At 38.2% G+C, this 18,216-nt stretch overlaps 1 protein-coding gene and 1 pseudogene across 1 annotated transcript; both read right to left on the bottom strand.

Moving 5' to 3' along the window:
* Nucleotides 1-423: 423 nt before the first annotated feature.
* LOC107786641 (pleiotropic drug resistance protein 1-like) lies at nt 424-16,524 on the bottom strand (annotated as a pseudogene).
* Nucleotides 16,525-17,826: 1,302 nt separating this feature from the next.
* LOC142166149 (uncharacterized) lies at nt 17,827-18,216 on the bottom strand. The gene has a single exon (XM_075224577.1). The coding sequence runs from the start codon at nt 18,214-18,216 to the stop codon at nt 17,827-17,829; it is 390 nt and encodes a 129-aa protein (XP_075080678.1).

Below are 18,216 nucleotides of genomic sequence, written 5' to 3'. Positions count from 1 at the left end.
AACATATCGTTGTTTTTATGAGACCATATTATATACTCCTATATGACTACCTGTCGTTTAATTGTTATCTTGGTTTCGGTCTTCTTAATATCTTGTTCATATTACTATTTGTTGTCACTGCTTCTTTTTATCTTTTTTTTTGCCGAAGGTCTATCGGAAACAACATCTCTGCCCTCCCGGGTAAGGCTGCATACATCTTATCCTCCCCAGACCCCACTTGTGGGGCCGGAATCCGAAGGGCCGGGTTTGTTATTGTTATGAGACCATATTAAAAAAAATTGAAAAATGAAAAGATCACTTTTAGAAATGAGGAGAAGTTAAAGAGAAGATAAAGCCAAAAATAGAGCAAAATTGCTGGTATAGTTTCATTCTCATTAATAAATTAATTTTCCCTACACAAAAACTTGGAACTCAATAAAGAAAAAATAGAAGAACATACATAGTAATAATTGAAAATTTAAAAAATGTTACAAGAAATGGTCTTCAAGTTGTGACCTATACATATATAAGAGTTATATAACCTATTCTTTCTTATGTAAGTCTTTTGGATTGGTAGGCTAAGTCTCTATCTTTTCTGGAAGTTGAATGCCTTAATTGCCAATGCAAATGTGAGGGCAAACATAACAGGCAATGCAACGATCACAGCTGTGACTACGCCAAGAAAATCATGCTTAAACCCGAAGTAACGATCCAAGAATTGTTCCACAGTTTCTTTATTGCCAAGATCGTTTTGTAGGTCGTTTTGTAGGTCACCGAATTGTGATGCAACGAGACCATATAAGGTCCATGCAACAGGGCATGCCCAGTAGTACCATCTCCACCATATTGGAATACGCTGTTTTTAGCCAAAAAAGGGAACGATAACATGTCATTTTTTGAGATTCGGATTAGTTTACATGGATGAAATATATGGAAAATTGGAAATGATGGAGTTTGAAGAACTTACAGGTCGTAGAACGATGAATCCTGAGAAGAGATTCCATGCTGCATAGAAGAAGGCCGCGACAATAGAAGCAACGTTTTGATTCGGGGAAATAGCCACGGTCATCATACCTTGCATAGAAGGTGAAGTACAAGAGGGTGAAGTACATGAAGAAGAAGTACCAAAAGAACTTGGCAGCAGTCCATTCAAATCCAATCATTGAATATACAATGAGACCATAGAAAGCAGCTTGTACAAATATATAAGGTATTTCAATGACAATCTGCATGAAAAATAAAGTTTTCATGGATTACTATCAACCTTTTTCTGAGGCTGGAATATGTATAAAAAAGGACAGTCTAGTGCACTAAGCTCTCGCTATGCGCGGAATCCGGGGAAGAGCCGGATCACAAGGGTCTATTGTGCACAACCTTATCCTGCATTTTTGCAAGAGGCTATTTCCACGGCTTGAACCCATGACCTCCTGGTCACATGGCAGTAACTTTACTAGTTACGCTAAGGTTGAAATATGTATAGATTTTGTGAAATTGAACTGTCTGTCCACCTGTCCAAAGGCATATGGTATCGCAGAATACATTCCAGCCGCTCTTTCTCTGTAAAATACAGTACGCTCAACGGCTACAACGGGCTGGACTGATGATGAATTTTGAACACCAAGGAAGAGACATGCAGCATACATGGATCCCATAGCGTTGAAAAGATCCTGGCTCCGACTCCTGTTATCAATAAAGCTCGAATATTTTAGCATATGTACTATAGGAGGTTTTTGTTAGGTTTCTATTTACGTCTCATTGTGAATAGTACTTACACTTTGGTGCCAAGATCCCAGAACATTGTGCCAAAGACAAGTCCGATGAATGATGTGAACAGGAATCTGACTGCAGTATAAGCTGGATTACGCCAGTAGGACCAGTGTTGCTTCCAGAGACAAGCCATACATTGTGTCCAGAAAGGCTGTGAAAACTGAGTGTCAAAATGCAGATCCTTTGTACCAGGACGAGGCGTACTTAATTCAGCAATCAAGGCTTTGTTCCTCTTGTAGAGGTCTGATTTCTTGTACAAATCAGCAAAGTTGACACCTAACATCATTTCCTGAGATGAGGCTATAACTTCTAACATCCAAGTTGCTGGATTGTAAGCCTCCTTTATCTTACTAACTCCAGGCATTGACTGAATTCAACACGAAACTAAAATTAGTATTTGATTGTATAAACTAGGAAAAGAAAGACTCAACTTTTCCTTTAGTAACATACCTCAAAGTATTAGATCAAATGGCAAGAATGGCGACCCAGAGGGCCAACATATATCTCTTGTCCTCGTTTCATCAGAAATAGCTGCAAAGCCATGTTTAACTTTAGTATTCGATGGAGGGGGGCAACGCGGTGCACAAAGCATCCCGCGGCATCCCGCGTTCATGCAGGATTCGGGGAAGGGCCACACCCTAAGGGGGTGTGATGTAGGGAGCCTACCCTGATGCAAGCATCAGGGACAAATTCCACGGCTCGAACCCGTGACGTATAGGTCACACAGAGACAAGTTGACCGTTGCTCCAAAGAAAGGAGAAAAAAATTAGCTTTATTGTCCTGGAAACATAATAAACTCACCTCATCAAAGGCTTCGAAAATGTCGATGCTAGGCTGATGAATGGTACAGACAACGGTTCTTCCTGTATCGACGGTGTTCCTAACAGCTCTCATGACAATGGCTGCAGCTCTTGCATCTAGCCCTGAAGTTGGTTCGTCCATGAAAATGATCGAGGGGTTTGCTACCAGTTCAACTGCAATGGTTAACCTTTTACGTTGCTCAGTCAATAGACCATTGACCCCTGGCAATCCGACTAAGGCTGATCTTAACGGCGTTAGCTCCACAAGTTCCTGTTGCGGAAGCCAAATGTATATAGTGTGAATAAGTCACAACTACTATACCAAAAATTATGACAGCCACCAAATAATAAATAAGACAATAAAACAACAATAAAGGAAACACCAGAATTTACGAGGTTCGGCTAATTTTGCCTACTCCTCGGACACAACCAATATTTTATTCCACTCCAAAAATACAAGTGAAATAATACTAAAGAGAGAAGATACAAATGCCTTAAACAGATGAGAAGGCAAATGAGAGGTGTGTTTCAATCCTAAACATTAGGCCTTCTTTTATAGGGGAAAAATCCCCCCAAACTTAACTCCCAACCAATGTGGGACTTTGGCATTTTGCCAAACTTCAACAAATCTCCACCTTGGCAAAATTCCACATTTTCAATTCTCTCTCAATAACAAATTTTGGTTGTGTCTTCATCTTCAATCTTCAGTGTTCAACAATGTTGATCAAATCCAAACAATGTTGAAACTTGACCGCAGTCACCACCTTTGTCAGCATATCAGCAGGATTCTCTGTAGTATGAATTTTCTTCACCGTGACTCCACCTTCTTCTATGATTTCTCGTACGAAATGATACCGAACATCAATGTGCTTCGTCCTTGCATGATAAACTTGGTTCTTCGCTAATTGAATAGCACTTTGACTATCACAAAAAATTGTGATACCTTTTTGTTCAACACCAAGCTCCTTTAGCAATCCTTGAAGCCAAATTGCCTCTTTCACAGCATCTGTAATAGCCATGTACTCTGCCTCTGTTGTAGACAAAGCAACTGTTGACTGCAAAGTAGACTTCCAACTAACTGGTGCCTTTGCAAAAGTAAACACATAACCAGTAGTTGATCTTCGTTTGTCCATATCACCCGCAAAATCTGAGTCACAATATCCAACTACAAACTGATTGTCTTCCTGCTCAAAAACTAACCCGACATCTACAGTATTATGAATATACCGTAGAATCCACTTCACAGCTTGCCAATGCTCCTTCCCTGGATTGTGCATATATCTGCTAATAACTCCAACAGCTTGTGAAATGTCAGGCCTTGTGCAAACCATTGCATACATCAAGCTACCAACAGCATTTGCGTATGGTACCTTTGACATATACTCTCGTTCAGCTTCATCCATTGGCGACATAGTAGTACTTAGCTTAAAATGGGAAGCAAGTGGAGTACTAACTGGCTTAGTCTTGTCATCTATGCCAAAACGTTGAAGTACTCTCTTCAAATATTCCTTTTGAGATAAACAGAGTTTCTTTGAACGTCTATCTCTAATTATCTCCATGCCAAGAATTTTCTTTGCCTCACCCAAATCCTTCATCTCGAACTCCTTCTTCAGTTGAATCTTCAACTTATCAATTTCTTCCGAATTCTTGGAAGCTATCAACATATCATCAACATATAGGAGAAGATATACAAAGGAACCATCTTTAAGCTTGTGCAAATACACACAATGATCGTATTTGCTTCTCTTGTACCCTTGCCGCAACATAAACTCGTCAAATCGCTTGTACCATTGTCTAGAAGATTGTTTCAATCCGTACAACGATTTTTCAAGTTTGCACACCATATTTTCTTTTCCAGCAACTTTGAATCCTTCTGGCTGAGTCATGTAGATTTCCTCCTCCAAGTTTCCATGTAAAAACGCAGTTTTTACATCCATCTGAACTAGTTCCAAATCCAATTGTGCTACCAAAGCCAACATAATTCTAATGGAGGAATGTTTTACAACTGGAGAAAACACTTCATTGTAATCAATTCCCTCCTTTTGAGCATATCCTTTGGCCACCAATCTTGCTTTGTAGCGAACATCTACTTGGTTAGGAAATCCTTCCTTCTTTGCAAATACCCATTTGCACCCAATTGCTTTCTTTCCCTTCGGGAGATTGGCCAATCTCCATGTATGATTCTGATGAAGGGACTGTATCTCATCATTCATGGCAATCCTCCACTTATCTTCTTCTGAACTTTGAACAGCGTCTTTATAAGTAGTAGGAACATCATCAGCTACAATTGAGGTTGCACAAGCAACCGTCTCTATGAGACGAACAGGTTTCGTTATTGTTCTTTTTGGCCTGCTGGTTGCTATTGATTCAAGTTGTTGTTGAGATTCCTGAGTTGGAATCTCCTCTACTGGCTCTCCTTCCAGAGGGTAATCTTCATTTGTTTCCTCCTCTGCTTCTTGTGTAGGAAAAATAAATTTTCCCTCAAACTCCACCTGCTTAGAAGCACCTTCATTTTGTTTGGTATCTTCTGTTACCTTATTTACCATAGCAAATTCATCAAAGGTAACATCTCTGCTGAATATTACTTTCTTTGTCATAGGACACCATAAGCGATATCCTTTGACTCCAGAAGTAATTCCCATAAAAATAGCCTTCTTTGCCCTTGGATCCAATTTTGACTCCGTCACATGATAATATGCAGTTGAGCCAAACACGTGCAAAGAGTTATAATCTACAGCAGGTTTTCCGTACCATTTTTCAAATGGTGTTTTGCCATCAATAGCAGCAGATGGTAGACGATTAATGAGGTGGCATGCATATGTAATTGCCTCAGCCCAAAATTCTTTGCCCAAGCCAGCATTGGACAACATACACCGTACCTTCTCCAGCAAGGTCCGGTTCATACGTTCTGCCACTCCATTCTGTTGTGGTGTATGTCTAACAGTGAAGTGTCGGACGATGCCATCATTTTCACAGACCTTATTGAAATGATCATTTTTGTATTCACCTCCATTGTCTGTGCGAATACACTTGATTCTCCTGCCTGTCTGATTCTCCACCATCGTCTTCCATTTGAGAAAAATTCCCAACACTTCATCTTTGCTCTTCATTGTATACACCCATACTCTTCGGGAAAAATCATCAACAAAGGTTACAAAATAGTGCTTCCCACCCAATGAAGGTGATTTGGAAGGACCCCAAACATCAGAGTGTACATAATCCAAAATGCCTTTAGTATTATGGATCGCTGTACCAAATTTAACCCTTGTCTGTTTCCCTTTAACACAATGCTCACAAAACTCCAAGTTGCAAGCCTTTACTCCTTTTAACAATCCTTGATCTGATAGAGTTTTCAAGGATTTTCCTCCAGCATGTCCCAAGCGCATGTGCCATAGCTTGGTTGCTTCTGCCTCTTTGTCGTCACTGGATGTTACTGTCGCTGTCCCAATAATTGTACTGCCACGATAGCGGTACATATTATTATTCTTCCGATTAGCCTTCATTACCACTAGTGCACCGGAGCATACTCTCATCACTCCATTTTCTGCAATGATTTTGAACCCTTTTGATTCTAGGGCTCCCACAGAGATGAGATTCTTCTTCAAATCCGGTACATATCGAACATCTATCAATGTTCTGACCATTCCATCATGGTTCCTTAATCGTATTGAACCAATGCCATATGAGGTAAGAGGGCTGTTATCCGCTGTGTGGATGACTCCATATTCTCCTTCTTGAAATTCCACGAACCAGTCCCTGTTGGGACACATATGATAGCTACAAGCCGAGTCCATCAACCATATGTCTGATGATGTTGATGACTCTGTTGTAACTAATGAGAAGTCTGAATCATCACAATCAGCTACATTTGAATCCATAATAGCCTTTCCATTGTTATGTTTGGCCTTATTCTTCAACTTCGGACAGTCTTTCTTCCAGTGCCCTTTTTCTCGACAAAAGGCACATTCATCTTTGCTGGGTCTGGATCTTGACTTGGATCTTCCCTTCTTTGTCCTCGTTTGATTTTGAGGACGACCCCTCACAAACAGTGCTTCTCCTTCTCCGCCCTTCTGTTTTTCTCGCTTTCTTTGTTCATAGCTGTACAAAGCTGAACAAACTTTTCTGAGAGAAATTTCGTCATTTCCATGGAGTAGAGTAGTTTCAAGGTGCTCGTACTCATCAGGAAGTGACGCCAACAACATTAAGGCCAAGTCACCATCATCATAAGTTGTATCCATATTTTGCAAATCTGTGACCAACTTATTGAAACTGGTGATATGTTCATTCATCGTGGTACCAGGAACATAGGTGAAGTGAAACAGTCTCTTCTTCATGTACAATTTATTTTGACTGTTTTTCTTCAAAAATTTATCCTCCAGTGCTTTCCATAATTTACTTGCAGAAGTTTCCTTTGTGTATGGATATTTCTGCTCTCTAGCAAGGTAGGATCGAATGGTACCGCAAGCAACACGGTTGATAATTCTCCAATCTTCTTCTCCAATAACATCTGGTTTCTTTTCTTCAATGGCCAGATCTAGCCCTTGTTGAAAAAGGACATCTAGAACCTCGCCTTGCCACATCCCAAAATGTCCGGACCCGTCAAATATTTCGACCGCAAATTTCGCATTTGACACAATTCTTGTCATAAGCGAAGATGCCAATGATGACGTATTGTTGACACTTGATGTAGATTCTTCTTGTTTATTGTCTCCCATCTTTGACACAAATATTATTTAATAGCTGACGACACAAATCAAGATTATTTCCTTTCTGGTGTGGAAGATCAGACTAAGCTGCAACCACAGAGCATACTCAGACAGAACCTTGACTCAGTTACCAAGATAAATCTTTTCTGATGTGGAAGATCAGACTATGCTGCAACCACAGAGCATACTTAGACAGTACCTTGGCTCTGATACCAATTGTTGCGGAAGCCAAATGTATATAGTGTGAATAAGTCACAACTACTATACCAAAAATTATGACAGCCACCAAATAATAAATAAGACAATAAAACAACAATAAAGGAAACACCAGAATTTACGAGGTTCGGCTAATTTTGCCTACTCCTCGGACACAACCAATATTTTATTCCACTCCAAAAATACAAGTGAAATAATACTAAAGAGAGAAGATACAAATGCCTTAAACAGATGAGAAGGCAAATGAGAGGTGTGTTTCAATCCTAAACATTAGGCCTTCTTTTATAGGGGAAAAATCCCCCCAAACTTAACTCCCAACCAATGTGGGACTTTGGCATTTTGCCAAACTTCAACAGTTCCATAACTTCCTCAACAAACATCTGCATAAAGGTGATCAATCGACAATGTTATTGCCTGCCACGTTCTATAACAAGTTCAACCAATTTGTAGGATAGATTATCATTATGGTGAAAGAATTTAGAGTCACTGACCTTTTTCTTGTTTTCGTCAACATCTTGAGGTAAACGCAGCCAAGCTGAGTAAACCAAGGACTCATAAACTGTAACATAAGGGGAATGGATGTCATTTTGCTCACAGTAACCGGAAATACGTGCAAATGTTTCTTGCTTTTTGGGATATCCAGAAATTTTGATGCTGCCATCAATATATCCTCGCGTTTTTCATCCAGCCAACACGTCCATCAATGTCGTTTTACCAGCACCACTAACACCCATTAAAGCTGTGAGAACACCTGGCCTAAAAGCTCCACTCACACCCTTGAGAAGTACCAATCTATCGTCAGTTGAACCTTGCTTTTCATTTCCTGCAAGTCATTAGAATGTTAAGTGAGTTGTTCATAAAAAAGACGAAAAACCTCATGACTATTATTAGTGGCAATTTCTAGATTATTACCGGAGGCATGTCAACAGAGTATACAACGTCGTCAAAAGTGATGGAATGTGGTTCAAATGGAAGAACCATTCCCCTCTTCTTGTTCTCACCCTCGCTAACAGAATCAACTCCCTCTGCGCTATCAGTATTCTCACTGTCCTCTGATATCATAGCTTGCGGCTTACCAAATGCTGCAGATACATAAGAAATAAGCATTAACCCCCTTTAAAAGAGTCCCTTAAGGCCATGACATTTTTCTTCTCAAGGGGAAAGTAAATTAGAGAGACAGATATACTCACGGTTCAGGTAAGCGAGTGCAATACTGTAGAAGAGGTTGAAGACCATTGTGAATCCGACCAGTGCCCCAATACCTATCCAGTACCAGTATGCATCCGGAAAGAATCCCCGAGCTCTTATTACTGCAGCTCCAAGTGGTTCGGTTCCACCTTGCGCAATCTATTTTAATTAGAGTGGTATGAGCATCCATATACGAGAAATATACTATTTGCGAGTTGCATTAGGTATTAACAAACACTTACATGTTTCCAGTTCTTCCCATCAAACTCATTCACAAGAATTGAATTCACGGAATACATCAATGGTGAGGTCCAGTAACCCCAAATCCACCATTTCTTCACATCCTCTGCGGCATAAGGAGAAAACAAAAAATGAATATTCATCGGATTGAACGAGTAAAAAGTTTCTGCAAATACCAGAAAATATACCTCTTGCAAGGATAAAACCACCCAATGCAAATTGTAAAAGAAGAGCAAATGCTCCAAATGTGCTAGCAACTCCCATTGTTCTCCCAACTGCTCCAATGAATCTGAACAATGCTGATGCCATCTGGTGTTCTAGTATGAGAAGCAAGAATTGTTTGAACAATCTGCAAAGCAATAGTCAATTCGATTAATAATCATGGTATGAACGAAATTTCGAAGGCCGAAAAAAAAAAGGTAGCCCGGTGCACTAAGCTCCCGCTATACGCGGGTCCGGAGAAGGTCCGAATCACAAGGGTCTATTGTACGCAGCCTTACCCTGCATTTCTGCAAGAGGCTATTTCCACGGCTCGATCCGTGACCTCCTGGTCCCGTGGCAACGATAAATTACGCCAAGGTTCCCCGTCCTAATTATTATTAGTCTGGACTGTCTTTTTCGTTCTTTACCTTGAAACATTTGGATCAAATCCCATGACATAATATGTAAGGAACGTCCAAAGACCAACTTCTACAAATGTTACAGGGATTTTGAGAATCCATGTGGGAAGGGTATAAGCCCATGAACGGAAAAAGAGAAGATCCCTATGCTTGAAGTAGACCGGAAGCTTGAAAATTGTCAAAGCGATCTCAGCCATTCCATTAAACATAATCATAACGACCACGAAAAAGAGAGCACCAGCATATATCCCTCCATCATCCATATCATCTCGAGGCATCTTGGTTCGGAAAAAGACAGTCATTGTTATAAGTGCCATTATCGCAAGCTGAGAAAACATAACAGAAACAAAAAGATCATTACAATTGGCACATGGTTATGAAAAGGAAAACACTTATATATTTCAAAGAGAATTAAGTAATCACCTGACTGAGCTTGAAGATGTAAACGAATGAGTTCCTCTTCATTAGTAGATATTCTCGTTCAGCGCAGACCTTCAACAGTTGTTTTGTCCCTATACCATATTTCTGAGTAGACAAAGCAGCAGGGTGGATTTTGCTCTTGTCATATGGAATTGCAAGCTCATCGCCAAGTTTCCTTCCAACATGGAAAGACTGATATGCCTCGGCAAATTCTTTTGAAGCGATAAACCTGTAAGGCTCATCCTTCTTGGCCCAATATTGCTGTTGATCCTTCTTTGATGTTACCTGCAAGAAATAATTTAAAATGTCTGCCATTTAGAATCAAAACTTCGTCTACTCCAATGTATTCTATACATAGTTCACTATATAAAAGTGAACTCCATCGAGCAGCTTAAACATTTAGATGATATGGTCACAGACCTCAAAAAAGTATCATGGTATCAGAACAGACTTAAGTCGTGAGTTAAGTCTTATTGCCAGCTATATTGTCAAAAATACTCACTTGCTTGATACATGAAAAAGAATTAGAAACGCACATGAGGCGCATTTTTGAAGACATAATTAACTACATATAAAAGTATGCTCTCCCAAACAGTTTAAGCTTTTAGATGAGATGTTCATACACGTACACTTCAACATAGAATCAGAACGGACAGAGATATTGGATTAAATCTAATCGCCACACACTATATAAAAGGATTTTCATGTGCTTGGTCTCTTCCACAGATCGGTGGATATGAAATAGAATGAATGCAAGGACAAAGTCACCGGTATACTTTGATCCAGATCCAAGAAGGGCCAGACATGAATCGGAAAGAGTCACTTTCCTCATAGGAGAAAGGGTGTGTGCCCATGAGCATCATGGCATAGGTAAAAGGGAACGAGGAGGCAAGCCCCCCCCCCCCAATCTTCCGCATATCTTGCTTGATCCGTGAAAAAAGAATCAGATTGGTACGTGGGGAGGTGAGTTCAAGACATAATTAACTATATAAAAGTGTGCTTTATCTAACAATTTAAGCTTTTAGAAGAGATGATCTCACACTTCAACGTTACAAATTTTGGAGGTTATAATTTATTGTAAGACATACCTCTTGCAAGAAATCCGCCACACCTTTTCTTTCAGGGCATTTGAATCCCATGGATTCAAAGAAATCAAGAACGGCTTCTCGAGGGCCCTGATAAACAATGTAGCCATCCGATAACAAAATTATGTCATCAAACAAGTTGTATGTCTCGGGAGCTGGTTGTAACAGAGATATCACAGCAGTTCCCTTCAAGAGTTGCACCGATTGTCTTAGAAAATTGACAATAGAGAAAGTAGTTGAACTGTCCAATCCAGTTGAAATTTCATCCATGAAAAGTGCCTTTGCTGGTCCAACAAGCATTTCGCCTGTCGTTACACGTTTCTTTTGTCCTCCTGATATACCCCTTATCATTTCATCTCCCACCATAGTATCAGCACAGATATCCAGTCCCAAAATCTGCAATTAAAATTAAGAAGCAAATTACTATTATTAAACAAGTTTAACTTCTATACGCTGACTAGAGAAAGACAACTAAAAGAATTTTCAGGTCACTAAAAAGGTAATTACAGAAAAGGGCGGCCCGGTGCACAAGGCATCCCATATTCACGGAGGGTCCGGGGAAGGGTCGCACCCGGGTGTAATGTAGACAGTGTACCCTAATGCAAGCATTAGTGACTGCATACACGGATCGAACCCGAGACCTATAGGTCACAGAGAGATAACTTTACCGTTGCTCCAAGGCTACCCTCCAAACTACGGAAACAGTCCATAAAAACCATAGGAAATTATATACTTGCATATTGGAAATGTTACCTTAAGAACATAATCTGTAACAACGTTGGCTTCCTGTCCTTCTGTTGCTGAAGCCTACATTTCCAAAAACAATAAAAAGTTTTAAGTGTTTTAGTGAACACTTACCAAATAATTTAAAGTGAAATCCCTAATCTTCAATACAATAATAATTAAAAGAATTTTTACACTCTATAGAAAACCTTAGTACTATTTTAAATGAATATCATTTTAAAATATTACATCCTATAGATACCTTTTATACTTTATAGTCAAATATTTAATTATAGTTACATCTTACATTTAAGGCACCATATATGCTAAATAATATTTTTCTCTCTTTTTTTTAGTCTTCTCTCTCACATAATCACAGAAAAATTGACTAACTACGTTCTCTCTCTTTTTGCATACACTTTACTCTTTCTCCCTCAACCCACGATTCATACCTCTTCTCCCACCTAAATTCTCTAGTTCTCCTCCATTATCACTCCATTACAATCGCTTAGGGTAAGTTTAATTCGTTGATTTTGATAGACGAAGAGCAATTAGTTCAACTGTCGAAGTAGGGTTCACAGCTTTTGCGTAATTCATGGCTTCGTTTGTGGGATTTGAGGGCTGGGGATTGTTTGTAGTTGTTGTAGGAGGTTGGGCAGATGTGTTAGGGGGCTGACCAGCCGGAATTAATGGCTGGCCGCCGGCCGGCGAAGCCATAAGGCTGTTTCTCTCACTAGATCGCCCAAATCGCCTATTTGTATTCAGTTGTATTTGAATGTATATTTCAGCTGTATTCACATGTATTCAGTAGCATTCATTTATATATTTTAGATGTATTAAAAAGTTGTGTGTATTCTCTTGTATTCAGTTTTAATCAGTTGTATTTAACTATTTTATTCATCAGTAGTTAGTTGTATTCAGCTGTATTCACTTGTATTCAGGTTTAACCAGTTGTATTTAACTATTTTATTCAGCAGAAGTTAGTTGTATTTTGTTGCATTCAAGAGTTTATTCAGCTGTATTCAATTGTATTTTTGTTGTATTCAAGTGTTTTATTCAGATGAATTAAGGTGTATTTTGTTGTATTCAACTGTATTATTCATATGTATTTCTCTTTATTCAGCTATAATCTTTATTATGTATCTTTCAAATACAGATTAATGAGGGATCGTTTTAGTTCGTTGAGTTAAATTAGGAGAATATCATGTGATTTGATTTCCTTCCGTTTTTAACCAGTTTACCTTCCAGATTTTGCGCAGATACGTTACTGTATTTAACGTTAATGCCGCTTGAATACAGCTAAATACATGTCAAACTTAGCTGGAATTCCAGTTTTTACGCCTATTTTTTTTTGTTGTATTAATGAATACAACAGTTTAAATACATAAAATACATTGTATAAAAACATAAAAGGTATCTATAACACGTAATATAGCAAAGGGTATCTATAAATTGCTAATTAGACCTAAAAGATGGTGCTTTATGAAAAATTCTCATAATTAAACTAGAATATTTTATTATCCCCTTTTTTACCTTCATGTAAACATCAATATCAGGATCTGGTTTGATATTAGCTGTTTTCTCTCTTCTTGACAATTCAGCCAACATCTCTGTACAAGTTTTCAAGGGAAAAGAAAACTTATTAAATGATTTTCACCACAAAAAGGAAAAAAAGTATTTTAAAAAAAAAAGGCAACCCGATACACTAAGCCCCGCTATACGCGGGATCGGGGGAAGGGCCAGATCACAAGGATCTATTGTATGCAGCCTTACCCTGCATTTCTGCAAGAGGCTATTTCCACAGCTTAAATCCGTGATCTCCTGGTCACATGGCAGCAACTTTACCGGTTACGCCATCATTTACAAAAATTGAATTTAGTTTTAAAAAAAATAATCCCTCCGTTTCAATTTATGTGAACCCATTTGATTAGGCACGTAGTTTAAGAACAGAGAGAAGATTTTTGAACTTGTGGTGTAAAATGAGGCACATATATTTTGTGTGGCTATAAATCATTGCATAAAGGTAAATTGTTTCCAAATAAGGAAAGAGGTCATTCTTTTTGGCACGGATCAAAAAAGAAATAGGTTCACATAAATTGAAACGGAGGGAGTATAAGAAAGTACTAACCATATCTGGAGCCAACTCCTTGACATCTAGCAGAGAATTCCAAAGTTTCTCTCACAGTCATTTCTCCAATATGTAAATCATGTTGGCTAATATAAACAGCTGTTCTTTGTGGCACAAATTCATGTAATTCATGTCCATTATAAGTCACTTTCCCAGTAACCTGATTTCCAAAACCAAAAGGGAAACATTTAGTTCTTTTCTTGTTAATAATATCGTTTAACTTCTATACTCTGACAATGTAAAAAGAATTTACAATATCAAGTTACTTAAATATAATTAAAGGTAACCATCCTTCATTAGTGGAATTAGTAAACTTAATAATTAGTAACTTTCTAGCACAATGTAGAAATCAAGAATTTGGATAAGGATGTTTAATAATTTAATATCATGTATAAAAAGTAATTTTCGATACACGCAGTATAATTTTCCGATAAAAAATATTTAATCGATCACTCTTCATTTTATGTGGATACGCCATTACTTCTAGATTTAGGTTAAATTTAGTGATTGTGTAAAAAAGGCAGTCCGGTGCATAAAGCATTCCGTGTTTAAGTTGGGTCTGGGAAAGGACCGCATCCCAAGGTATGTGATGTAAACAGCTTACCCTACTGCAAGCATTACTGAATGTTTCCACGGCTTGAACATTTGACCTATAGGTACACAGAGACAACTTTATCGTCCAAGGTCGTGCTTCAATTTACTGATTGTGTAAAGTCAATTATGAAAGCAAGTCTTAGTGTAACTAGTAAAGTTGTTGTCATGTGACCAGGAGGCCACTCCGTGGAAATAGCCTCTTGCAGAAATGCAGGGTAAGGCTCTGTATAATAGACCCTTGTGGTCCGACCCTTCCCTGGACCCCACGCTAGGGATAACTTAGTGCACCGGGCTAGTCTTTCTTTTGTAAAGTCAATTATATTATAAGTAAATATTAGATAGATATTTTATTATAAAATGTATAGTATATGATATTTGGGGTTTTTGAAAATCTCACCTTTAGAGCAGAATCAAGTTTTCCAGCCAAAGCTAATAACAAAGTAGTCTTTCCAGAGCTTGGAGGTCCCAAAAGCAGTGTCATTCTACATGGTTTAATCATACCACTTACATCTTTGAGAATTGTAATTTGCCTTTTTTTACTACGTAGGATGTGAAGAGAATTCAAGAATGCCTAAAAATAGGAAAAATAAACAAAGTTAGTTTCAATCAAATGAAACAGAGGTGTTAAAATGTTTAATTTTTTTATTCATATTATTACCTCAACAAAATTGGTCATGAAGTTGATAAAAGTAGGCAAAGCCCTGCTTCCAACATATGCATCTGCCTCAATATTTACATGCTCATATCTCACTTCTATTGATGGCAAATCAATCCCAACTCTGTAAATTTTCCACAAAAAATTAAATATCAGTTAAATAAAAATAGTTAAAAAGCAACTAAAGGGAAGGCTTGGTGTAACCTATGTTGGTCGGACTCTCCGAAAATGTGGCAGGATACGTATTGGATCATCCAAAAGTAGTGCATTTTTTAAGGATCCGACACGGGTGCGGCTACATTTTTGAGAGTCCGCGCAACATAGGGCGTAACTGGTAAAGTTGTTGACTTGTTGTCATGTGACGAGGAGGTCATGGCGTTCGAGTTGTGGAAACAGCCTCTTGTAGTAATGTTGGGTAAGACTGCGTACGATAGACCCTTGCGGTCCGGCCTTCCCCGGACCCCGCGCATAGCGGGAGCATAGTGCACCGACTGCCTTTTTCGTTTAAAAAAAAACAACTCTTTGGTAAAGTTATTGCCTCGTGATCAGGAGGTCACGAGCCGTGGAAACAACATCCTGCAGGATAAAGCTGTATGCAATAGACCTTTGTGGTTTGGCCCTTCCTCGGACCCCGCGCACAGCAGGATCTTAGTACACCGGGCTGCCTTAATTAGAAAAAGTAACCCGGTATACTAAGTTATGCTATCTGCGGGATTTGGGAAGGGCTGGATCACATTGGATCTATCATCACTCTACATTTCTACAAGATATTGTTTTCACGGCTAGACAGTAGCCTCCCAATAATACACGACGATAACTCTTACTATTGCACTAAGACTTTCCAAAATGAAAACAAACTATACACGAAAAGTTATTTGCTTACCTATCAATTCTTTTCTTGAGTTTCAACAAGAACTTCTCATTATCTTCATCAGCAACTTTAACAAGTCTTTCAAGTAAAGTCTTTCTTTCTTGAATTCCGAGATCATTTATATCAACTTCAGCAGCTACACCACCTTTTGATCCAAACAATAAACCTTTTCTCAGACGATCAAAAGTTGGCAATTTTTCTAATGCAGCCCATTTTAGAGCTTCTTCATCATCTTCATCTCGAGCTGAACGTGAAAATACTTCAACTCCATTGTTTCTCCATATTGAGTTGCTTGTACTTGCCCTTAAACTCCCTCTCATACTACTCCCTCTCAAACCATTGAGATTCGCCGGCTCCATGTTGAGCCAACGTTCACGATATATACAGTATAATTTTTCGCTGGCTAATCTCTTTTTTAAGTCTCGTAAACTTTAAAAAGAACTCGTAAACTATGCAAATGCTCTTTTTAACGCCCTGAGGCGGAGGATTGTATCTTTCTAAGATGCCTTGGTGGTGAAATGGCAGACACGCGAGACTCAAAATCTTGTGAAAATTGCACAAATGAACGTAAAAAATATTTAGAGATGTTTTTCCTCTGCACTTTGTTTTCTCTTTCACTTAATATATGGTTACAAAGAATGAAAGAATGAAAGGCAAAGTTAGAGTTTGTTAAAAAAAAGACTAAAGGGAGAGGACTTATATAGCAACAAATTCAGAACAGGTGGCTATTGGATGCATTATTAAGAAATATCAACAATTTTACTATAGTACTATGTTTTTTCATAGTACATTTTTCCTTAATGTTTATAATTTTATTGATTTGGTACTGATATATTATTTCTTTCTTTCTTTTCCTCTTCTTTTCATCTTCTTGAGCTGATAGTATATCGGAAACAACCTTTCTATCCCTCGGGGTAAGGATAAGGTCGGTGTACACACTACCCTCCTCAAATCCCACTAGAAAAATTTTACTGGGTTGTTATCGTTATTGTTGTTTATAATTTTATTTATTGAGCAGCAAATAGTAGAGGATATAATAGTGATTTCTCCTAGACAAGTGGAGAAAAATGAGGAAACGTTTTATTCCAAAAGACAAATGCCCCTTTGTTTGACTCTTGAAAATTACACCTGAAGAGAGATGTTGAGTTGCTTCATGCTTTGAACTTAGTGGGCGTTTGGACATAATAATTGTGAAATTCAAAAAAAAAATCGGAAAAAAAGAGGCGAAAATGGTATTTGAAAATTAGAGTTGTATTTGGACATGAATGTAGTTTGGAACTGTTTTTCAAATTTTTGTAAGTGATTTAAGTAAAAAAATTTGAAATTTAACTTCACGTGGAAATTAATTTTTTTTATTGTCAAACACTGATTTCAGGAAAAAAGATTCTGAAAAAGGTGATTTTTTTTTTTTTTGGTTAAACTTAAACTTTATTAACCAAGTAAAATATTTACAATCCCTAGCTCTTTGGACTCTTGAGCTAGTTTCTATACATCCTTTTTGTAATCTATTGAATAACAAAACATCAACTAACTTTCTGTGATCACTGCCTAATTACAAAATCTAGCTAGGATAACTATTTAGTTTTTCTAACTCTTTCCTCCATTTATCTACTTGTTGTCCTCGTATATGCAGTATTAAGACAATTTCGTTTATCCTTTTTCTATATGTTGTCTCAATTCCTCGGAATCTTCTATTGTTCATTTCCTTCCATATTTGATATACCACTGCTGTAAATAGGAACACTAGAATTTCACCCTTTGTTCTATTCACCACCATCTTTGTTATCCATGCTATTTCTTCATCCTAGCTTCCTATCTGATGCTGCATTTCTATCTATTTCAGCATTGCATTCCACATATTTCTGGAGTATGTGCATTCGAACAGTAGATGTTCAAATGTATACTTAGTGTTGCTGCTGCATAGTACACAGTCTTTGTTAACTGTTATGCCCCATTTCTGTAGTCTTTCAACAGTAGCCCATTTTCTGTGTAGTGCCAACCAAAGGATGAATTGGTGTCTTGGTATTGCTTTTGATGTGGTCACTAATCTCTTCCAATTACACTTCTGGTACTGAGGTCTTGCAGCCTTGTACAATTTCTTGATATAGAACTTTCCTCCCTTACAATAGGAACTCAGAGTGTCATTCGGACAATTCTGCATGAACCATTCTCTTGCATCCAAAATCTTCTTGATTACCCAGCTTGCTTGCTTTGGAGTGGCCAT

The sequence above is a fragment of the Nicotiana tabacum genome, chromosome 11 (assembly GCF_000715075.1).
Source record: "Nicotiana tabacum cultivar K326 chromosome 11, ASM71507v2, whole genome shotgun sequence".
Classification (NCBI taxonomy): domain Eukaryota; kingdom Viridiplantae; phylum Streptophyta; class Magnoliopsida; order Solanales; family Solanaceae; genus Nicotiana; species Nicotiana tabacum.
The sequence above is the reverse complement of the archived record's forward strand: the minus strand, read 5'-3'. Positions and strand labels throughout refer to the sequence as shown.

Bases quoted from the DNA above. Each gene is read 5' to 3' on its own strand.
- LOC142166149 (XM_075224577.1), bottom strand. From the start codon at position 18,216: ATGGCCACTCCAAAGCAAGCAAGCTGGGTAATCAAGAAGATTTTGGAT.